Source organism: Neoarius graeffei, chromosome 9 (assembly GCF_027579695.1).
Source record: "Neoarius graeffei isolate fNeoGra1 chromosome 9, fNeoGra1.pri, whole genome shotgun sequence".
Classification (NCBI taxonomy): domain Eukaryota; kingdom Metazoa; phylum Chordata; class Actinopteri; order Siluriformes; family Ariidae; genus Neoarius; species Neoarius graeffei.
Genome location: NC_083577.1, coordinates 58,553,465 through 58,578,254, shown reverse-complemented (window position 1 = coordinate 58,578,254; position 24,790 = coordinate 58,553,465). Strand labels below are relative to the sequence as shown.

At 43.6% G+C, this 24,790-nt stretch overlaps 2 protein-coding genes across 5 annotated transcripts in view; both read right to left on the bottom strand.

The window, feature by feature from the left end:
• Positions 1-6,622, bottom strand: part of rif1 (replication timing regulatory factor 1) — a 32,919-nt gene extending 26,297 nt beyond the window's left edge. For 2 of the 3 annotated variants that reach the window (XM_060929966.1, XM_060929967.1), the window contains exons 1-7: positions 6,076-6,341; positions 3,361-3,482; positions 3,156-3,234; positions 2,920-3,016; positions 2,692-2,822; positions 2,505-2,596; positions 209-398 (exon numbers count right to left, since the gene is read on the bottom strand). In XM_060929966.1, coding sequence (XP_060785949.1) covers positions 209-398; positions 2,505-2,596; positions 2,692-2,822; positions 2,920-3,016; positions 3,156-3,234; positions 3,361-3,482; positions 6,076-6,078 — 714 coding nt within the window. In that variant the 5' untranslated portion in view covers positions 6,079-6,341. Of the gene's footprint in view, positions 1-208; positions 399-2,504; positions 2,597-2,691; positions 2,823-2,919; positions 3,017-3,155; positions 3,235-3,360; positions 3,483-6,075; positions 6,342-6,411 lie in introns of those variants that run through there. The other variant, XM_060929968.1, reaches the window with a different exon arrangement.
• Positions 6,623-9,808: 3,186 nt separating this feature from the next.
• tnfaip6 (tumor necrosis factor, alpha-induced protein 6) lies at positions 9,809-24,219 on the bottom strand. Of its 2 annotated transcripts, XM_060928782.1 has the most exons (6): positions 24,043-24,219; positions 22,361-22,498; positions 15,835-15,996; positions 10,679-10,907; positions 10,564-10,604; positions 9,809-10,338 (listed from the first exon to the last, which is right to left on the bottom strand). In XM_060928782.1, the coding sequence occupies exons 1-6, from the start codon at positions 24,149-24,151 to the stop codon at positions 10,217-10,219; spliced, it is 801 nt and encodes a 266-aa protein (XP_060784765.1). In that variant the 5' UTR covers positions 24,152-24,219; the 3' UTR covers positions 9,809-10,216. The 2 variants fall into 2 exon arrangements, with proteins under 2 accessions (XP_060784765.1, XP_060784766.1); XM_060928783.1 differs by lacking the exon at positions 22,361-22,498.
• Positions 24,220-24,790: the final 571 nt, after the last annotated feature.

The following is a 24,790-nucleotide window of genomic DNA, read 5'->3' as shown; positions in this document are numbered from 1 at the left end:
TAAAGAAAAATTACCTCCACAACAGAGCTGCTTTATCACAGATTATTATATGTGAAGAATACAACAAAGTCACAATCACCCAAATAATCATAACAAGCCAGAGTGACCTCCTACCCAAGGGCAAACAGCTTCAGCACAAATCATAAAAAGAGCTTCTCTCTCACTCTTGCAGTGTTTGTACAAGATGGAAAACGAGGGAAAGACTTACAGAAGACATCATGGGCTCTACAATGGCAGCCACCTCCTGTTGTTTCTCCAGAAGATGAGGCATTCCCATCTCCAACGCTGCAGCCGCACGCAAGCGCACCTTCGAGGCTGGGTGAACCACCAGAGGTATAACTATCTTAATCCACAAGACTGCTCCTTCACCCATCAGAACAGGAGCCTGCTCAAGCAGCCTGTAATTAAAACATTCAAACTGTTAAAAACAGTTGATTTCTGTGTCTCCCACTGGTAACTGGCTCACTTATGAAGTATTTATACCTCCATACTTGGGTCATCTCTACCGAACTCGGTTCAGAAAAGTTTAATCAGGAGGCAGAGAAATGAAAATCGATGCAATCTTTAACCATTTATGGTACATCTAAGCACTTCAGTACTACTAGTCAGGAGTAAAAGTAAATCATTTAAATGTTTGGTTAGCAGAAACTTGTATAAAAAGTCTAAGGAAATATGATGTCCAAACAATGAGAGTTCAGGTGTCAAGCAACAGGTTTTCACACCGAAAAGTGCCCCAATGGCCCTTTTCCACTACCCTTTTTCAGCTCACTTCAGCCCGACACGGCTCGCGTTTCGACTACCTCAGAACAGCACGACTCAGCTCGCTTCAGCCCTACTCAGCACCCAAAACTCGCACGGTTTTGGAGTGGGGCTGAAGCGAGCCAAACCGAGCCGAGTGGGGCTAGGGGCATGAGGAGACACTCCCCTGTGCACTGATTGGTGAGGAGGAGTGTCCTCACATGCCCACACACGCCCCGCGAGCACGCTGGGATCTGTAAACACCGTAAACCCGGAAGAATAATTACGAGAATTTCTGAAGCCTTATGCGCCTCGCCTCATCTATACGCTCTTGCCAGTATCTGTTGGCGTTGTCGGTGACAACAAGCCACAGCACCAAGACCAGCAACACTAACGACTCCATGTTTATTGTTTACTATCCGGGGCGTGAGACTACTGCTTAAAAGGTCACTGATGTCACTGTTTGCGCTGCCTAACGACATCACGTGACGTCCACCCACTTTCGCTAACTCCACCCAATGTGTCCACCCACTTCCAGCCAGCACGGTTCAGCGCGGTTGTAGTCGAAATGCAACTCCAACAGCCCCACTCAGCTCGACTCAGCACGCAGGCTTTCGTCTAAACAGGGGAACAGGGGCGCTGCGCCCTCTTACTCTCGGCGTGCGCCCCCTTACCAACTCCGTGAAAACATCCCAGCAACACTACGTGACAATATGTCTGATCATCAAATACGTTATAATTGCTCCAAAAATATTCCAATCATAGTAGATACACCGCCAGACGGTGCAAAAACAATCCGAATTGGCGTTTTCCAGACTGAGGCGCCATGTTGTTTAGTTGTTTACTTGTCACGGCTGCTCTCGCGAGATTTGACATGGGTTACATACAAGGTCAGCTGACTTGTAGAGCCAGATTTCTCGAGACTAAATGACCTTTCACCAACCGGCGTGGGAGCTTTTGACAGAAGTAGTTCGCGAGTTGTTTTTGTTGACACTTGGGCATTTAAAGATGTCATCCCGCGGCACGAAGCGGAAGAAAGCCAAAGACTGTCCGGGGCAGAAGATTACTTCTTTCTTTTTCAATGTTGACAGACAATTTGTTACAATTTCCCTCTCAGATAGCCTCAGAATGTCCCATTGGAGCATTTTTCAAAGGCTTTGCACGGCTTGGGGGGGGGGGGGGGGGGGGGGACAACCGGCACCATCTCCCCCCCCGCTTCACTCCCTCGCCATGGTGAGCGCCCTCATACTAAATTTTTCTAGAAAAAACCCTGTCAACACGGCACGGCTCAGCCGCGTTGGTAGTGGAAAAGCGGCATAAATGTCTCATCTCATCTCATTATCTCTAGCCGCTTTATCCTTCTACAGGGTCGCAGGCAAGCTGGAGCCTATCCCAGCTGACTACGGGCGAAAGGCGGGGTACACCCTGGACAAGTCGCCAGGTCATCACAGGGCTGACACATAGACACAGACAACCATTCACACTCACACCTACGGTCAATTTAGAGTCACCAGTTAACCTAACCTGCATGTCTTTGGACTGTGGGGGAAACCGGAGCACCCGGAGGAAACCCACGCGGACACGGGGAGAACATGCAAACTCCACACAGAAGGGCCCTCGCCGGCCCCGGGGCTCGAACCCAGGACCTTCTTGCTGTGAGGCGACAGCGCTAACCACTACACCACCGTGCCGCCCGGCATAAGTGTTGCAAAATTATTTTTAGAGGTACAAATTTAAAAAGAAAAAAAAAAAGAATGAGTATTTACTTTATAACAACATTTAACGACTCGTGGTCAGTCAGGACTGACTGGATGTTCTTTTTCTGCAGAGCCTCTAGAGTCTTCAGTATTTCTGGAGTCTAAAAGACAAAACAAAGATGCAAATATGGCTTAAAATGAAAGCAAAAAAACAAACACACACCTACAACCTGTAGAATACTTCCTGATTACAGACCTTCTTGGCAACAACTTCTGCAGGAAAGTTCTGCTTTGAAATGACCCATAATGCTCGTGTGCAGGTGTTCTTGTCTGTGGACTTTAACACCAGGGCACAAAGGGCCAACAAGATCTCCTCTGCAAAATTTGCTGAAAAAGAATCAAAGCATACCAAAACCCATAAGAAACAGAAATATAAGAGACTTGCATTCGTATCTATTCTATTCGCTTTGCTCTGTAAGCTTACCTGGAATGCCAGATACAATGTTTGTGTTAAATACGCAGAAACCTAGCGCTTGAAGTGCAGCCTGGCTCAGCTCCTCGTTCTGGCTGGATATGTGAGTCTGACAGCACAAAATACATTCCATCAAGTATGAATAAAGAAATGCAGACCTTACATTTAATAATACCAATAACAGAAACAAAGATTATAAAAACATACAAATGAATGCAAACTAATTTTTTTTTAAAGCCAGTTCTTACCTGAAAAGCTTTTCCCAGGCGTGAAAAATGTTTAACGATTAAAGGAAAGAACTGACGTCCATCTTCTCCACTGAGCCGACTGAAAATAGCAAACAGGTTAGCTCAGTAATCTTTTATGAACATCTCGGAATATGTTCCAGCTTCATGGTAGTTAGTATAACCCTTTCAATAATCAAGCTGATCGATTGCAAACTCCATCACTCACTTGGCTATGGTAAGGTAGGCATCAGTCTGCTCGGACACACCGGCTGCATTGTCCTCCAGAGTCCCGAGGAGAGGAAGGAGGCTGGAGCTAGACATGGGGACCGTGGCCATCATCCTCACGTACTGCAGGAGCACAATCAATCACAACAGGAACACAAACATCAATCCTGGACCCACTCACTTTTACTGTAGGCTTGTGGTTTTCTTTCTCCATCAATCAAAACAAACTATCCACGTGCTGAACTGGGTAAGGCCAAGAAAAACAAAACTGTTTAAAAGTACGCTACATAAAACACCTGACTTAAGAAGAAACCTTTATGCACACTTCAAGCACAGTGAGACTCATCCTCTGCATTTAACCCATCTGAAGCAGTGAACACACGCATACACACACCCAGAGCAGTGGGCAGCCACACTACAGCGCCCGGGGAGCAGTCAGAGGTTAAGTACCTTGCTCAAGAGTACTTCAGCCCAAGGCCGCCCCATGTTAACCTAACTGCATGTCTTTGAACTGTGGGGGAAACCGGAGCACCTGGAGGAAACCCACGCAGACACGGGGAGAACATGCAAAATCCACACAGAAAGGCCCTCGCCGGTTTCGAACCCAGAACCTTCTGGCTGTGAAGCAACAGTACTAACCACTACATCACCGTGCCAACTTGGATTTTGCAGTTATGAAATACCTCAACGCTACAGACCTAGCTTTGGTGCCTAGGTCTTATCTGGGAAACTATTATTTCTACTTCTACTTTATTAATTGATAAAGCGTATTTAAAAGCATCACATCAATATAAATAAAACAAATACAAGTAATAAAACTTCAGATAAATTAATAAAATAATAATAAAATTAAAGTTCAAGGCTATAAGTAATATATATCTCATTTAAAATTTCCTAAAACCACCTTCCATTTTTAATGAGGTAATCACGTAAAGTGGCCTTAAATTTTGTGTTATCCAGGGGCGTCGTGGCTCAGGTGGATAAGGCGCCCCACCATAAATCCGGGGACCCGGGTTCGATTCCGACCCGAGGTCATTTCCCGATCCCTCCCCGTCTCTCTCCCTCCCTCTCCTGCTCATTTCCTGTCTCTACACTGTCCTATCCAATAAAGGTGAAAAAAGCCCTAAAAATATCTTTTTTAAAAAAAAAATTGTGTTATCCTCTATATTAACAATATCTCCTGGAAGCCTATTCCACTGATTAATCGTCCAAGGAAAGAAACTATTTGTATGCTGATTACAATTTGAAAAGAAAAAAAAAAAGTCAGAGTTTCTACCCCTTGAAATATGAGGTAGAGGAGTAAAATACAAGTCTCTCTCGATATCAATAGTCCGATATACAATCCAATGAAACATAACCAATCAAGAGAGAACTCTTCTACCTTCAAGGGATGGCCACTCCAATTTGTTGAGCATATCAGTTACTACCCCGGTTCCCTTGAATAATTATGAAAACAATCTAGAAAAGAAGAAAGCACAACTTTATTCAATCACACACTTGTGAAATTTCCTCTCTGCATTTAACCCATCTGAAGCAGTGAACACACACGTGAGCAATGAGCGCGCGCGCACACATACCCAGAGCAGTGGGCAGCCATGCTAACAGTGCCCGGGGAGCACCTCAAGGGCACCTCAACCCAATGCCATCCCATATTAACCTAACCTGCATGTCTTTAGACTGTGGGGGGAAACCCACGCAGACACGGGGAGAACATGCAAACCCCACACAGAAAGGCCCTCGCCGGCCTCTGGACTCGAACCCAGAACCTTCTAGCTGTGAGGCGACCGTGCCACCCTACGTTGAATCATATCAAGACGACGGATGTCTTTTTGAAGATAGGGATACCAGGCAGAATTTACATATTCCATCTCCGGTCTTATTAAACTACAATAAAGTTTAGATTTACAGGTTGCACAGACATTTCTAAAATTCCTTCTGACGACACCGAGGGTTTGTTTAGCACCAGATGTAATGTGTGCAACATGCTCAGACCATTTTAGATTTTCAGAAAGCATAAGAGTAGAGTAATGATGAACTCTAAGCTATGATGATCCATGTGCTTCAGTTTAGAATTAAGATCTAGAAATATCACCAATATGCACTCTAAAAAAATAACGGGGCCAGTACCGGTTCTTCAGGGCGATGCCATAGAAGAACCTTTTTCAGGGCTTCAAAGAACCGTTCATGCAACAGTTCTTTAAAGAACCATTTGTTTGAGCAGTGAAGACAGATTTGTGTAAACATAACCTATGTGCATTGACCAGCAAATGGTAAGAGAAGAGAATGCCAGGATCTGCAGAACCATTTCCAATGTGAAGACCCTTTCGCATAATGTAACGGTTCATCACAGAGTTTTGACTCTCCATGGAACCATCCAGAGATTTGAAGAACCACCTTTATTTTTTAGAGTGTGGTGTCTGGGAGATCCAAATCACTGATTGTGTTCTCTGACTACACATATATAGCTACACTTTAAGCCTCTTTAAATGCCTGCTGCATGGCAGCTAACAGGTGGCAATAATGCCAAATATCCCAGGCTGCATGTGTAAGCAAACTGCTGGGCATGGAGTAATGATGAGCACAACCCGAGATGGTAACTAGCTAGCTCCTCTGCCTCCTCCCTGCTAAGTGGCTGGCTAGAAACTGACTAGAAATGGATTGCATAACCACAGACATTTTAGCTAATTATACATAGTCTCCATATTTACAAACGCACCATTGTTTGGTTTCACATCTGCGACACATCTCGCGACCTCATCCGAGTTTAGCACGCCGTGTAAACAATGTGGAGGCAGCTAATATCACCCAGCTAATAACATCTGCACTCACGGAATGAGCCCCAAACGGTAGCCTGCTGCTAGATACATCACATTTATCTCGAGTGCAAGCCCACAAGACTGTTTTTATATCTATATGATTATTATTTCGACGTTAGATTTGATCTTGAGCTTTCCTACCCTGAGCATGATGGCTAGCTAACTTACCCAACCCCCTGCCCAGAACACACTGCAGCTAACTAGGAAGCAAGGGGGGAAAAGTAGTGTTCTCTCACCTCACTGATATTAAAGGAACACAACCAACAAGAAGCGGCGTTAACATGGACGGAAAGCTTATACTAACAAAACAAACGAGGCTTATTTATATAAAATATATGTCTATTAATGACTGTCAAAAACTGGGAAGCCGCCGTCTTGCTATTTCTTCAGCAGTCCCGCGAAAACGCTGGCGCCAAACAAGGCGCGCTGAACAGCTTCACCTTTCACCCGCCGGAATCCCCGCCCACTTATACATTATTCATTAGAGACGAGCAAACCCAGCCGTTCATTGGTGTTCTGGAGTTCACAGAATAAATTCTGACAGAATTTCAGAACATCTTAGACACAGAACCATTCACACCTACGGTCAATTTAGAGTCACCAGTTAACCTAACCTGCATGTCTTTGGACTGTGGGGGAAACTCACACGGACACAACATGCAAACTCCACACAGAAAGGCCCTCGCCGGTCACAGGACTCGAACCCGGACCTTCTTGCTGTGAGGCGATGGCGCTAACCACTACGCCACCGTGCCGCTAGACTAAAACATCTCATCTCATCATCTCTAGCCGCTTTATCCTGTTCTACAGGGTCGCAGGCAAGCTGGAGCCTATCCCAGCTGACTATGGGTGAAAGGCGGGGTACACCCTGGACAAGTCACCAGGTCATCACAGGGCTGACACATAGACACAGACAACCATTCACACTCACATTCACACCTACGGTCAATTTAGAGCCACCAGTTAACCTAACCTGCATGTCTTTGGACTGTGGGGGAAACCCACACGGACACAACATGCAAACTCCACACAGAAAGGCCCTCGCCGGTCACAGGACTCGAACCCGGACCTTCTTGCTGTGAGGCGACGGCGCTAACCACTAAATCACCATGCCACTAGACTAAAACATCTCATCTCATCATCTCTAGCCGCTTTATCCTGTTCTACAGGGTCGCAGGCAAGCTGGAGCCTATCCCAGCTGACTACAGGTGAAAGGCGGGGTACACCCTGGACAAGTCGCCAGGTCATCACAGGGCTGGCACATAGACACAGACAACCATTCACACTCACATTCACACCTACGGTCAATTTAGAGTCACCAGTTAACCTAACCTGCATGTCTTTGGACTGTGGGGGAAACCGGAGCACCCGGAGGAAACCCACGCGGACACGGGGAGAACATGCAAACTCTGCACAGAAAGGCCCTCGCTGGCCATGGGGCTCGAACCCGGACCTTCTTGCTGTGAGGCGACAGCGCTAGCACTCGGAGGAAACCCACGCGGACACGGGGAGAACATGCAAACTCCACACAGAAAAATGTCTGTGAAGATTCTCAGTCATCCAGGTCATAGTAAACTGTGGGTGGTAGAAGAGAGCAACTGGATTTGTTTGAAGATTCTTGAAAACGTTTCACCTCTCATCCGAAAGGCTTCCTGAGTTCTGTCTGACTAATAGGGAGTATCAGGTACGTATTTATCCTCTCATGGATCATAATAGAATCAGAATCAGAATCAGAATTCTGATGGCTACATAGTAGGTGGCTGATAAATGATGTCTTACACCCCCACTCTGTTCAGTGATGGCCGTTCGAGGTTGACAAAAAAGAACGATCCTCTCTGGCTAAAATGTCTGCCAGTTTTCTGGAAGTCCTCTCATACTCCCGCACCAGTCGAAGGGATCTCATCCGAAAGTGCGTAGAAACATGTCTGTGAAGATTCTCAGTCATCCAGGTCATAGTAAACTGTGGGTGGTAAAAGAGAGCAACTGGACTTGTTTGAAGATTCTTGAAAACGTTTCACCTCTCATCCGAAAGGCTTCCTCAGTTCTGTCTGACTAATAGGGAGTATCAGGTATTTATCCTTTCATGGATCATGAAATCAGTAGAAATAGAATCAGAATCAACTGGAATCTTCAAACAAGTCCAGTTTAAATTGCCCATGGGTGTGAATGGTTGGATGGGAACTGCTCTATGTCCTCGACATCCACCCTGGATAGCTCTCCTGAGTTCACTAACAAATCAGCAGTAAACAGTCAACTACAGCTGACATACGAGAAGAGTACAAAAACATTCTAGATTTCCAAACATTAGTTTTCTGGCACAAAACTAAATGTGACAGCAAAATGTTTGTATTGAAGAAATTAGCATATTATGTATAAGACCACTTTTCATTTCATTATCTCTAGCCGCTTTATCCTGTTCTACAGGGCCGCAGGCAAGCTGGAGCCTATCCCAGCTGACTACGGGCGAGGTACACCCTGGACAAGTCACCAGGTCATCACAGGGCTGACACATAGACAACCATTCACACTCACAGTCAATTTAGAGTCACCAGTTAACCTAACCTGCATGTCTTTGAACTGTGGGGGAAACCGGAGCACCCGGAGGAAACCCACGCGGACACGGGGAGAACATGCAAACTCCGCACAGAGGGGTCCTCGCCGGCCACGGGGCTCGAACCCGGACCTTCTTGCTGTGAGGCGATAGCGCTAACCACTACACCACCGTGCTGCCAAGACCACTTTTCAGACCAAAAAAAAAAAAAACCCAATAGAATGAAGGCTGTTGTGTTTTGCTGCAAAAATAAGAAGCAGGTGTGACAAAGTCTCCAGGAGACCTGAGGCTGCTTCTACAAGATACTCAGTAAAACTTACAGTTCATTTCCTTATAAAACTGCACACACTGTACGTCAGACAAATTTTTTCAGCAAAGAGTCATCACGCCAAATGTCGACTTTCTTTCATTTATTACTGTTTACTGCTCTTCATGGTATTTTTTGAAACGTCAAAATATTTAATTATTTTTGAAGGCATCTTTGATGTACAGCATTTCTTTGCATGTACCTAAGACTTTTGCACAGTCATGTATGTTCTGGGGCGGCACGGTGGTGTAGTGGTTAGCGCTGTCGCCTCACAGCAAGAAGGTCTGGGTTCGAGCCCCGTGGCCGGCGAGGGCCTTTCTGTGCGGAGTTTGCATGTTCTCCCCGTGTCCGCGTGGGTTTCCTCCGGGTGCTCCGGTTTCCCCCACAGTCCAAAGACATGCAGGTTAGGTTAACTGGTGACTCTAAATTGACCATAGGTGTGAATGTGAGTGTGAATGGTTGTCTGTGTCTATGTGTCGGCCCTGTGATGACCTGGCGACTTGTCCAGGGTGTACCCCGCCTTTCGCCCGTAGTCAGCTGGGATAGGCTCCAGCTTGCCTGCGACCCTGTAGAACAGGATAAAGTGGCTAGAGATAATGAGATGAGATGAGTGCATGTTCTGTGTTTTTATGCACTTTCTTTCTATTTAAGTTGTATATGCGCTTAATTAATTGGATGGATGGATGGATGGATGGATGGACTTCATTGTTTTAAATGTACATACAGAAAATTACCCCAACTCTTGCATTTCCAGAAACATGTTCACAAAATGCTGTTAAACATAGATTTCAATTTAATGCAGTCCAGTTCAGTACAAAGCTCTTTAACACAAAACGTATCAAATGCATAAGGTTAATCCAGTTTAGAAACATATAAAAGGTATTTTTAAACACATCATAAGAGCTTGTCCAGTGTCAGGATTTCTGAATCAGTTTAGAAACAAGAGTAATGGTGCAGAAAAGTGTTTTTTCGGCCAACGGCTAATTCTTTGTTACATGCTTGCAATAATTTTATTCAGATCACCTGTTATTTTACTTTTTACAAAATGCATAAAGATATAACAGACAAAAGTAAAATGAAGTACAAAATGAGTTTAACATTCGCTTAAATGATGGATTACAACTGTGTAAACATGGAACCTAAACAATTCAATGATAAAAACGAACTTCTGTTTAAGAAGTGGTCAAGTGTAAGTGCTTGTATCATTGTCAGAGGGCGGAGAAGAATCAATAGCAGTGTACTGTAGCCTGAAACCTCCAGCAGACACAGATGAATCGGTAAGGAACTTTATCGTCATAACGTTACCTGGAGAGAAGGCAAGAAAATATTCCTGACACACTGACATGTAGCAGCAAGTCAGACATCATCACCTGAAGTAAAGATTTTGCCAGGGAAATATTCAAGCTTTTCAAATAAAATACTACAAATAGTTTAAGGTTAAGGTTTACATATATTTTTAAACATAAATGAGGACAATAATTCTGAGGAAGGTGGAATACAATAAACGTGATAATGTGGTAAAATAGGTACCTGTGCTAAGAAAGTCTTCAGGTAGTTCATCCCCACAGTACCTACAAAGAACACACAGGTCAAGCTTTGTAGAATTTTGTGCACAAGACAAACATATAAATAACTGCCATCATACCTTCCAGCAAAACCTAAGACATCATCATAACTGTCATAGATCTCCAGATAATCACTGATGCAGCCTACTTCATCCTCAACATCAAATTCAAGAAACTGCAGGCGAATCCTCTGGCCGTAGCGCACACGAATATGCCAGTAGCAGATTTGGTCATCAGGATACTCATCTGGAAAGCCTGGTGACTGAAAAATCTTCTCCTGGTCCGTATGCACACCTCCACACTCTTTTGCTGTGAAAAATTCATTAAGTCATTTTTAAGGATCGTCACCATTGAACTTTAACATGAAGGTTTGCAAATGCAAATCTCCATAATCAAGCTCTTACTAGACATATTGACTTTACATGCTGTCAGTCATTTGCGTCATTGTCTGCTGTGACCTTGAACAAACTGCTGTAAAACCGGGTCAACAACAAGAACCATTCCCTCAAACACCCACATACTGTACAAGCATGCACCGTATATCATTATATACGGTATATATACTATATATACCTGATATATAGTATATCAGAGATATGAATGGAAGACAAAGATCTTTAAGCCAAGATTTATTTCCTCAGACTAAAATACACACCACATTGTCTCAAAATGATATATTTCAGTTATGAAGACTCAGTTTCAAGATCAACTGCATTTTGTAAATACTGTATCAAGAGACAGGCTGTAGATGAATGCAAGTTAAAGCTTTTATTAAAAGTAGCACTAGTCAACAGGTCCAAAAGAAGATGCAGGAATCATGGTCAAAACAGGAAAAAAAAAAAAAAAAGGTCAGGCGATCCACAAACATTATATCAGAGGCAAAATTGAAAAAAAAAAAAAAACAGTATAATAGGAAAAACAGGATATAAAACGGGGAAGAACAGCTTGGCAACGACTGGTAAAACTGACATAGAGCAGCATTTACTTCAAAGTGAGCGTGTGGACAACTGCCCAGTCGGTAAATTGTCTATTGCTGTGATTGAGAACAGATGTGAGTGATCAGATGTTGTGAATGTGAGTTTGTCCCTGTGTCCGAAATCACTCATTCATTCACTACTCCCTACTCACTATATAGGGAATTACTATATAGAGGACTATAGACGGGCGGCACGGTGGTGTAGTGAGCGCTGTCGCCTCACAGCAAGAAGGTCCGGGTTCGAGCCCCGTGGCCGGCGAGGGCCTTTCTGTGTAGAGTTTGCATGTTGTCCGCGTGGGAAAAATGAACATTGGGCTGTTCAAAAAAATAGCAGTGTCTGCATTTTTCATTACAAACTCCAAATATTTACTGTATAAACTGAAAAAATCTTAAGGATTTAGTATTCCTGTGAATCACTAAACTAATATTTAGTTGTATAACCACGGTTTCTGAGAACTTCTGGCACCTGTGAATAGGTATTCTAGCCCAGGATGATTTGACAACATTCCACAATTCCTCTGCATTTCTTGGTTTTGCTTCAGAAACAGCATTTTTGATGTCACCCCACAAGTTTTCTATCGGATTAAGGTCCGGGGATTGGGCTGGCCACTCCATAACTTTCATTTTGTTGGTCTTGAACCCTGATGCTGCTTGCTTACTGGTATGTTTGGGGTCGTTTTCTTGTTGAAACACCCATTTCAAGGGCATTTCCTCTTCAGCATAAGGCAACATGACCTCCTCAAGTATTTAGATATATGCAAACTGATCCATGATCCCTGGTATGCGATAAATGGGCCCAACACCATAGTAAGAGAAGCATCCCCATATCATGATGCTTGCACCACCATGCTTCACTGTCTTCAGAGTGTACTGTGGCTTGAATTCAGTGTTTGGGGGTCGTCTGAAAAACTGTCTGCGGCTCTTGGACCCAAAAAGAACAATTTTACTTTCATCAGTCCACAAAATGTTTTTCCATTTCTCTTTAGGCCAGTCGATGTGTTCTTTGGCAAATTGTATCCTCTTCAGCACATCTTTTTTTTAACAGTGGAACTTTGCGGGAGCTTCTTGCCAATAGATTAGCTTCACACAGGCATCTTCTAAGGCCAAGTTTACATTAGACCGTATCTGTCTCGTTTTCTTCGCGGATGCACTGTCCGTTTACATTAAACCACCTGGAAACGCCGGGAAACGGGAATCCACCAGGGTCCACGTATTCAATCCAGATCGTGTCTGATCTGGTGCTGTGTAAACATTGAGATACGCGGATACGCTGTGCTGAGCTCTAGCTGGCGTCGTCACTGGACAACGTCACTGTGACATCCACCTTCCTGATTCGCTGGCGTTGGTCATGTGACGCGACTGCTGAAAAACGGCACGGACTTCCGCCTTGTATCACCTTTCATTAAAGAGTATAAAAGTATGAAAATACTGCAAATACTGATGCAAATACTGCCCATTGTGTAGTTATGATTGTCTTTAGGCTTGCCATCCTTCCACTTGCAAGTGGTAAGTGATATGCGCTGGGATCACACACACAGCGGCTCAGTCCCGAATCACAACTTGTGCACTTCACTCGCGCGCTCTGTGAGCTGCGCAAGGCCGGAGTGCGCACCCTCCAGAGGGCACTCGCTGTTCAGGGCGGAGTGATTTGGAGCGCAGGATGCCTGCGGAGCCGAGCGTATCCGTGTATTGGTGTTGCTGTGTGCACGCAAATCGTGTATTGTACGCAAATCGTAAATCATTTTCTGCACTTCTTTACAGTATACGTTTTACCTCTCCAATCAACGTTTTAATCAAAGCACGCTGTTCTTCTGAACAATGTCTGGAACGACCCATGTTTCTCAGGTTTTCAGAGAGAAATGGATGTACAACATGTGCTGGCTTCATCCTTAAATTAGGGCCACCTGACTGACATCTGTTTTTTCACAGAATGAATGACCTCACTAATTAAACTCCACACCGCTATTATTTTGAGCAGGTCCCTTTCACTTAATTATTCGATTACACAGACTCAGGAGCATGCATATCATGAATGTTGGGTCTGTTGGTTTTCTATGACTCTACTACACCTACTGGTAAATTATTTGCCATGTAGTAATATAATTTCCACCAAAAACAGTGATTGATCTGGTTAGTCGTGTTGGACTGCTATTATTTTGAACACAAGTGTACATTTCATACTGAGCGTATTTCCTACATTAATAAATGTAAAGTACTTTGTGTCTGCTGCATCTTTCATCTCATCTCATTATCTCTAGCCGCTTTATCCTTCTACAGGGTCGCAGGCAAGCTGGAGCCTATCCCAGCTGACAACGGGCGAAAGGCGGGGTACACCCTGGACAAGTCACCAGATCATCACAGGGCTGACACATAGACACAGACAACCATTCACACTCACACCTACGGTCAATTTAGAGTTACCAGTTAACCTAACCTGCATGTCTTTGGACTGTGGGGGAAACCCACGGAGGAAACCCATGCGGACACGGGGAGAACATGCAAACTCCGCACAGAAAGGCCCTCACCGGCCACGGGGCTCGAACCCAGACCTTCTTGCTGTGAGGCGACAGCGCTAACCACTACACCACCGTGCCGCCCCACCACAATGCATAATGGTATATATTGTTTGGTTAGTGACCATCGGTTGTACACTACTTTTCATGATGCATTGTGGGATACTATGAGTTCACTATATAGGGTGTAATAATTCTCACTATACATTCGGACAGCACTACAAAACGGCAAACTCACTTGTAATCTGTGATGTTTTCTGAGAAATGGAGATAGTATGGATTCCGGAAAACAAAACACCTAAAATACAATATATTGCTGGTTATTCGTTTATTTATCTTTAATGTCCACTTTATCCTGGTCAGGGTTGTGGTGAATCCAGGGAACCGGGTGTGAGGTGAGAATACACCCTACATGGGATGTCAGTCCATCATACGGTACCATGCATACACACACACACACTGAGGAGTAATCAAGGGTCACATGATTGGGGACGATGGAGGGAACCCATAAACACACAGGAAGAACATGCACAGAAACCACCAGAAAATTTGTCCAGACAGATGATGAGCGAGCTGGGAGAAAGATCTTGAAGGCTTGGGATAGCATACTGAAGAAGTGAATGATTTTATCATTTAACTCCCCAAAATGTTGCTGTTGCTGTTCTATGAGTTTACCTTGAGCAAATAAAGTAAATAAAAATGAAGTAAAATAAGGAATGTCTGGTTTGTTGAAGGCGGCACGGTGGTGTAGTGGTTAGCACTGTCGCCTCATAGCAAGAAGGTTCTGGGTTTGAGCCCAGTGGCTGACGGGGGCTTTTCTGTGCAGAGTTTGCATGTTGTGTCTGCGTGGGTTTCCTCCGGGTGCTCCGGTTTCCCCCACAGTCCAAAAACATGCAGGTTAGGCTAATTGGTGGCTCTAAATTGACCGTAGGTGTGAATCTGAGTGTGAATTATTGTTTGTCTCTATGTGTCAGCCCTGTGATAACCTGGCGACTTGTCCAGAGTGTACCCCGCCTCTTGCCCATAGTCAGCTGGGATAGGCTCCAGCTTGCCCGCGACCCTGCACAGGATAAGTGGCTACAGATAATGGATGGATGTCTGATTTGTTCAAGGTCACAACTGTTACGAAACATTCCTTTCAAAATGCACTTGCTCTGAAGAAGTTAATATTTATGTGACTTTCTGCTAATTGACAGCCATCAGAATGCTTGCCCTACCAAAATGTTGACATCTTTGCCTCAGTATGTTAATGATAGTGTTATTCAAATGACATCAGTACACATGACTATGGAAATGTTCTGTAAGAGTAAACTTGTAAATGTATGGAAGCCAGTTTGGTTTGTTACATCTGAGTTGAACTTGAGTTACAGTAGGTGAATCATCTTTAGCAATGAACATCACACAACTGCTCAGTCATGGTGTAATTAAAAAGTTATTATATTTTCCTTGGGTCTCAGTCTCTGATATATGAGTCTCAGTGCAGATGACATACCCACATGCTCTCATTGTTGGCTGACACGCAACTTGATTGTTTGCTCCACAGAGACCAATAACTGTTGTTCTGGATATAAACTAAATATTTAATGTAGAAAGCTTGCCACTCTTAAAAAGTGATTCTTGACAGTGGTTACACCATTCACTATTTAGGACACCACTTTCTAGCAATTTACCTTAAAATGAGTAACTAGCATCTTTCCCAGAATTATTTCATCACCACTTGTCTATTAATTATTTTAGTATTACTTACAATTAGGGTTGTAGCAGTAGACATCCCACTTCTCACTTTTGTTTATCCGATAACCATAATCGATAATTCCGATCTTTCCATATCCGCAGTTAGCTCCAGGTTTCACAATGGGATACCCCACACGGCCTTTACCAAACCATCCAGCCGCACACACATGAAAGCCTTTAGAAAACAGAGAAATATTTTATTCAGCTACATATCACAATAATAATAATAATAATAACAATAACAGAAACTACATATGTCTTTAAAAGTGCCTTTTAAATAAATGAGACAGCTCTCTACAGAGCTCTTCCAGCTGAGGCTAGAGCTAACAGAGCTCATTTCCAGGCCAGGAAAATGTTTATAATATAGTTGAAATGAAGAAACTAGTTAAAATCATAGCATTCAAATATTGTGAGTCTCAGCCATTCTATGATGTCTGTAAAACTGAATTTTTATGGGGATAGAAACACTATTCAAACTGCACCTTTAAGCTCATTTTTATTTACTAAGTGGATCCATAGCTGCCATGTGTTTTCCTGAAAACTCTAGAATATAGGGCATGAATAACAAAATGCTTCACACTTCAGCTGAACTTTATGCATGGCAAGATTATTTCTGTCATAAAACATTCTTATTCACACACGACACTGATAATGTTCTAGCAAATCATCTCATGTCTCTTCTAATTTCCAATCAAATCATTTGTTTAACCATATTCTTCTGGTGAAGGACCAGTTCCTCAAAAAACACTAAACAGGTACCTAAAAATCATTTTGGTCCCCATGGGAAATAGTCACCTGAGGAAATCTGCTGTACAATCATTGTTGTGTGAGGAGCAACATTTTGGCACAATTAGAGTGTCAGTAAACCTGCCGATTTCAACCAAACTACAAACATGGACTCTATGAACTATACTTCCCAGAACTCACAGTGCTCTTGTCTCCTGACTATTAACCACAGCTGTCACTCATCACCCCATTAGTCCCTCTGCCTATTTAAACCCCATTCTCAGACCACTTCACTGTAAAGTATCGTTCTGCCTATCCCAGTACATAACGAGCCTTGTTTATTTCTGACTGACGCACGGTTTCTCGACTTTAGCTTCGCCTCTCTCGTTTACTCTCTTGCCTGTCCTCGTTTGTCCTGTTTGCCCGACCATTGCTAGTTCTTTGACCCTGATTCACGTCTCACGTTTTGGCTTGTTCACCGTTTGCTCTACTCTCCTCTTCTACACATATGTCTGTAAGTGCCTGCACCGTGACAGGATACTTCGCCATCATGGATGTAGCAGAAGAGGCGAAGCAGACAGCTCTCAATGCTCAGGGACGCTTGCTAGGAGAGCATCAGCAGATGCTAGCTGACCTCAACACCGGGATGTCACAACTAGCAACTGTGATGTCGCAGACCCATGAAAGCCTATGAATAGTTTCTTGCCCAATTTAAGAGGGTTTTCGACCATGAACCCGAAGGCATTGAAGTAGGTGAAAGTTTACTCACAATGTCACAAGGTTCCAGAAGCGTGACGGAGTATGCACTGGAATTCAAAACACTAGCAGCCACTAGTGGATGGAATGAGCCTGCGCTTAAAGCGGTCTTTCGCAAGGGGCTACACTCGGAAATACTGAGTGAGCACGCCTGCCAGGATGAACAGTTGATGCTGGATTCTCTCATTGACCTTGCGATCCATTTGGGCAATCTTCTGCCTCACCGTCCCTCTCTACAAGAGACTGGTAAGCCTGCTCATACCCCAGAAGAGAACTCCGCTATGGAAATCTCCCGCACCCAGTTAATGTGTTCTGAGCGCATTAGGAGGAGAAGGGAGGGAGTATGTTTCTACTGTGGGAGTTCGGAACATCAGCTCAACCGCTGCCCTGTTCATCCTCCTCATTCATCTTTTGCAGAATGTCCTCCATGCCATGTAAGTCCCACTTGCAGGTTTATTTCCAAGTCATTCCAAGTTGCTGTGTTTGTTGAAGTTGACTTCTTCTACCCACGTCCTCTCTGCTCTCATGCACTCAGGAGCAGAGGGGAACTTTATCAGCAGCGCGGTTGTCCAGAAGTTCAACTTGTCCACAACCCCACTTCAAAGTCTGCTCAACATCAGCAGAATCGATGGAGGACCCATCCGGGATGGTTGAGTCTCTCAACGCACCACTCCCATCCATGTCCAAGTAGGCATTCTTCATTCGGAGCTCATTTCACTTTGTCACCACCACTGACAGACATGACATCATTCTGGGTTATCCTTGGCTGCAACTCCACGACCCCTTGATTTCTTGACAGAACAAGGAGATTCTGCAGTGGTCACCCACATGTTTTCAAGCCTGTATCTCTTGTCCCAAGATCACGCTTGCTTCCACTTCTGTGGAGAGCCCCCAGCCTGACTCCATGGACAATGTTCCCGAGTGTTATCTGGACCTCAAGGAGGTTTTTAGTAAGGGTAAAGCTTGCGGGTTACCACCTCATAGGCCTTACGACTGCGCTATCAACCTTCTACCAGGCACATCACCGCCTAAAGGGCACATCTACCCTCTCTCTCAGAAGGAGCAATCTGCTATGGAGGAATACATCCGAGAGGCCCTCAAACAAGGATACATCCGTCCATTGAAATCTCCTGCTTCAGCAGGCTTCTTGTTTGTGGAGAAACGTGGTGGTGGTCTTTGTCCTTGCATCGACTACAGAGTGTTGAATCAAGTGTCAGTCAAATACCCTTATCCACTTCCTCTGGTTCCAGCAGCCTTAGAACAACTCAAGTTGGCTAAGATCTTCTCCAAGCTTGACTTATGCAGCGCGTACAACCTCATTCGCATAAAGAAAGGTGACGAGTGGAAGACAACGTTTAGTATGACCTCCGGCCATTTTGAGTACCGGGTAATGCCGTATGACCTCTCTTTGGCACCTAGCGTGTTCCAGTGTCTCATTAATGATGTATTACGGGACATGCTAGGCAGATATGCCATCCCCTACATCGACGACATCTTAATATATTCCCTGGATGAAGAGAGTCACATCGAACATGTTAGGATGGTCCTCAAATGTCTACTCCATAACCACCTCTACGTCAAAGCAGAGAAGTGTGAGTTCCATCAGTACCGTATATCGTTCCTGGGCTACATCATCAGCTCCGAAGGTGTTAGCATGGATGCGTCCAAGGTCTCTGCAGTTATGTCTTGACCCACTCCCACATCAGTTAAGGAACTCCAACATTTCCTAGGTTTCGCCAACTTCTACCGCCATTTTATTCTGGGTTTCAGCTCCATCACTGTCCCACTACTTAAGAAGGGGCTCAAGCATCTTCACTGGAACCCCATGGCGGAAGAAGCTTTCGGTCGCCTCAAGCAAGCCTTCACCTCAGCTCCCATCTTGCCATATCCAGGTCCAACCAAACCCTCCATTTTAGAAGTTGACGCATCTGACACGGGAGTTGGAGCTGTGCTATCACAACGTTTCGGAGAAAAACAGAAACTCCATCCAGTAGCATTCTTTTCCAAGAAACTCTCCTCAGCAGAAAGAAATTACGATGTGGGAAACCGGGAACTACTTGCCATAAAACTGGCCCTTGAGGAGAGGCGACACTGGCTGGAGGGAGCCATGCATCTGTTTGTTATTCTCACCGACCACAAAAACCTTGAATATCTCAGAAAGGCCAAGCGGCTAAATCCTCGCCAAGCCAGGTGGTCCCTTTTCTTCACCAGGTTCAATTTTACCATCTTGTTTCGTCATGACTCCAAGAATACTAATGCTGATGCCCTATCACAAAACTTTCAAAACAACATTCAAAGTCACAGAACGCATCAACGAAGTGTCGTATCGGCTAGAGCTCCCCCCTCACAGCAGACTATCACCCACACTTCACGTATCCTGTTTGAAACCTGCTATCCCAGGCCCTCTCGCTGAAAACACACCCAGCCAGGAACACCCAGCCTTCAACCTGGAGGACGAACCCATCAACCAGGTCAACAAGATCATCAACTCTCGACGACGAAGAGGGCAGATTGAGTACCTGGTAGATTGGGAGGGTTATGGACCCGAAGAACAGAGCTGGCGTTCCCGCCAAGGACGTCTTTGATCCACTTCTCAAGCAAGAATTCCATGCCACACATCCTGACAAACCTGCACCCAGAGGTAGGGGTCACCCTAGAAAATCTGTAACTCCCGGTGGTAGCTCCTGGGGGGCTTCTGTCAGTAAACCTGCCAATTTTGACCAAACTACAAAGATGGACTCTATGAACTACACTTCCCAGAACTCACAGTGCCCTTTGTCTCCCGACTATTAACCACAGCTATCACTCATCACCCTATTAGTCCCTCTGCCTATTTAAACCCCATTCTCACACCACTTCACTGCGAAGTATCGTTCTGCCTTTCCCAGTACATACCAGGCCTTGTTTATTTCTGACTAATGCACATTTTCCTGACTTTAGCTTCTCCTCTCTCATTTACTCTCTTGCCTATCCTCGTTTGCCTGTTTGCCGTTCGCCCGACCATTGCTTGCTCTTTGACCCTGATTCACATCTCACGTTTTGGCTTGTTCACTGTCTGCGCTACACTCCTCTTCTGCGCATACATCCGTAAGTGCCTGCACTGTGACAGAGAGCAGCAAAGAGAGGACCTGCACCCCTCTAAGCAAGTAAAAAAATAATGGTAGCAGTTTGAAAAGACAGAGTGCTCAGAATCAAATTTAGCTGAAATGAGGACATGATCTGGTTAGTCATTATTACAGGTTTTATTCTAGTAACACAGCACAGAATTAAATTAAATTACTAATTTACTCAATTTCACACACTACAAAATGCTAAATTTGACCATCTTGACATCAGAGGCATAATAAAATGTTGGATTGAAGGTTTTCTCACAGGAAGGTATCAGAAGGTTGTCATAGATGGGCAGATTTAATCAAGCTCCCCTGTGGCCTCCGGTGTGCCGCAAGGTACAGTTTTGGGTCCATTGCTTTTTTTTTTTTTTTTATCTATATTAATGATCTACCAGAATGTGTTTCAGTGAAATGTCAGACTGTTTGTTTGCTGATAAGTTCATACTCTACCAGACTATAGCTTCTCCGCAAGATTGTAGCATCCTTCAAAATTATCTTGATTCACTGTGTAAATGGGAATCTTCCTGGAAGATGAAGTTTAACCCATCCAAATGCTCAGTTATGTGAATGACACCAGAAAAAATCCATACAGCACCAGGATAAGTTAAGAGATACTCCGCTCCAGGAGATGAAACATCATCCATACTTGAGGGTTGAGTTATTAAATGATCTCAGCTGGGTAAAGTACATAAATCAAACTATTGCAAAGTCAAACAACATCCTTGGCCTTCTTAGAAGAAATTTTTGGAACTGTTTCAAATCTACAAAGGACATTGTGTACAAGACTCTTCTGACACCATGACTGGAGTACTGTCATGCAATCTGGGACCTTCATCAGAAAGTTCACATTAATAATCTGGAAAAAGTCCAAAAAAAAAAGCGTCACAGTTTATTTCTAAGAACTACAGCAAGACCACAAATGTAACAGCAATCATCCAGGATCTGAAATGGGACACACTCCAAAAACGTCATACTGCAGCTAGCCTCACAGTGTAGTACAAGGAAGCTCATTCCATAACGCCATCCAGTACACGTTATTTGCTTGTAAACTCTGGGAGCAAACCACAACCACGTCACCATCATAAGCTAAACTACAATAATATTTAGATAAACAAGGACTGTTGCCTCTTCTCATTATATCCAAGAACTATCCTACAATGGAGTTTACTTCTCCCATATGTTAAAACTGCCAAAGACATTTAAGGACCTGCTTGCCAGTGTTAAAATATAAGTGCTATAACCATGCAGGCATGATGGTCTGCATGGGTATAGCCACTTATGGAGGCGGTTTGTGTAGTAACAACACAAGACAATGTGTACACAGTAAAAAATGGAGTGTCAATATTGCAGTGTAAACCTATTTTCCTCTGGATAGAGTAGTTATAACACTATGCAGAGTAAAATCGTCTAAATGGTAGTGTCAAAAGTGAGAGTTAATTCCCACTTGCACACAACGACAAAATCTACTCTGCAGGGTGATGATTCCCCGCGAAAATACAATATAGAGTCAGATTAACTCTGAAAATCTTACACTATCTATAGTGTTAAATATTTTTACACAACTCATTGTTAATTTTGACACAAAATAGAGTAAAATTAACTCTAAAAATCTTACACTGGCTATAGAGTAAATTTTACACTGATTTTGAGTGGGACCAAATGTTATCTGACAGAGAGTTAAATTCAACTCTTAAAGAGTAAAATTGACACTATGATTTTTACTGTGTAGTAGTACAATTAAGAGATTACAAGAAAAAAGTCTTTTTGATAAATGGAAAATAATTATGAGCTAGTTTTTATTTTGGATCGCTGCAGAATACATGTTAAAGCTATCTCTGTTTTTTTTTCTGGTTTTTTTTTCTTTTTATATACAAGTCCTATGTGGTGTCCTGGCTCAAATCACAACATCAAATTAAAAAAACAGACAAACAATCTGGCAATAGAGACCTATTTGCCTGGCAGCTTCAAGCTGATCATAAGTGGCTAATGAACCCCCTTCAAACTTGCACACAGCTTTGGCCTCCTTATATGTCAGCTGGTATCTCCCTTTGCGAGATTCCCGGTGGTAAACTCCAGCTGCCTGTTCTATCAAGAAAAAAAGAAAAAAAAAACACATTAGTTACTGCCATTATCAGCATCAGTGGGCTGGCCCATAAGTGGATGTGGATCTGCTCAGTGTTCAACAGTGTTAGCTGTTCCTTAAACAATCTGGCTGACAGGACATCACCTAAAACAGAAAATAGAAGTCTCAAGAGTTTTCATTTGTAAGGAAAGTGAAACTCTGGCAATAGGGAACACAGTTTGAAAGTTTAAAGAATAAGCTACTTTTAAGCACATTAGCTAAAACACTTAAACGCTCAATTTTACAGGACCTCATTGAAAATCACACTATGTGACATGAGCTTCCTGAATAAATATTATCCAAAAAAAACCCACTTCAGGCAAATGTTTGATGGGTTCAAGTTGGCATCTGTGAATCTTTCCATGCCTCTCAGACAAGCTTAGAGTTTGATCCTGACAGCACGTCCCTATAAAAGCTGCAGCCTATTTCACATGACTCAAAAGCTTCACAAGCTGCTTTCATCCAAATGCCTCTAAACAGAAAAGTGCACAGGGTAATAACACCTCACTACCCAAAAGATCCAATTTCAAGAAAATGTAATGATGTATAGCTGGAAACAGCTTGTACATGTTTCCAGATGTGTTGTGCAAGAAATTGCCACGATATTAAGAACATCAGACAGTGGCTCTTTTTATTGTAACGCCACTTTACAGTTATAGTTTCGTTCCATAGGCTACACGCAGTTTAAAATGTATCTTCAAATGTACCAGCGTATTTAAGGTCCTCTAGAATTATACTCCTCGAGCTAAGTTTAGAACCTTTTGTCATGAGGTTTAGCCAGCACATTGTTAAGAGTAAAACCACACAAGCTTTAGAAGCCATGGGGTTAAATGGAAAATGATGTTCAAACAGATTTCAGAAATCGGATATTGACAATTCATTAAAGTTTGTTTTCATATCCTGCGCCGCTAATAATGAATGACTCGATTATTCTGAGGTAATTACCACAATGTGGTTTGAACGTAGCACTGTGTAAGACAGTGGAGTCACTTCCTCTGGTTTATAAGACTCCCTTAGAGGAAAGATGGACTCTCAGCACTGAGACAGTCATAAATGCCTGTCTCATAGTGAAAAACAGTGGCCAACACAAACACCAATCCCCCCCCACACACACTTATCTTACTATCCTTGTCTTACTGAGGTGACTTACACTGATTATTGTTAATGCAGCTAATTAGTGCTATACATATAACTAAATCTTCACATCAGTAACAAAAAAAAAAGAAAATAAATAAAAGCTGAACCTTTATAAGAAAATAAAACTGTTTTCTTCATTGGGACTAGCCAGATGTTCCCTGTGTGATATTCCTATCCTTGTAGGGACACTTGGACCCCACTGACACAGAGAAAAAAAATAAATAAAATAAAATAATAATTAAAAAATAATTTTAAAAATGCCCCCCATCTCACCTTCCCCCCACCCCATACTGAGGTTACTGTTACAACTACACATCTGTAATCACTGTTATGGCAAATCCAAACGTTTAATTATAAAAACAAACTGTACCAAGCCAGATGGAGTTGTGTAGAATTCCATTCTTGTATCCCCAGGTCTCAGTCTCCTTCAGGACGCAGGATAAGACTAGCAGAGCGGCTACAGTGTGTGTGTACAGCATCCTGAGAGCAGCACGAACGGTACATTGACGAAAACGAACACGACATCTGCACGTCTCTCTAATAACAGCTGGATTAGTGCAAGCGCCAGAGACCAGACTCCCCCAGGGGGCGGAGTCTGCGCTGTGGGAGAGAAAACAATGGCGACACACAAACACCACACAGGGCTTCAAGATGGAACCGTTTATTCAAAAATGACGAAATAATTTAAGTGTATATTTGTTGGATTTCACGCAAAACCAGTTATTAAACCGCCTGCAATCTGATTGGTCGGTAAAAGTTCTACGCTCACGTCATTCAACCATCTGGTCACGTGAACGGCGAGAGAAAGCACCTGAATGTTGGAACTTATAAAACTCACAGCTGGGGATATTTCTCATCTCATCTCATTATCTCTAGCCGCTTTATCCTTCTACAGGGTCGCAGGCAAGCTGGAGCCTATCCCAGCTGACTACGGGCGAAAGGCGGGGTACACCCTGGACAAGTCGCCAGGTCATCACAGGGCTGACACATAGACACAGACAACCATTCACATTCACATTCACGCCTACGGTCAATTTAGAGTCACCAGTTAACCTAACCTGCATGTCTTTGGACTGTGGAGGAAACCGGAGCACCCGGAGGAAACCCACACGGACACG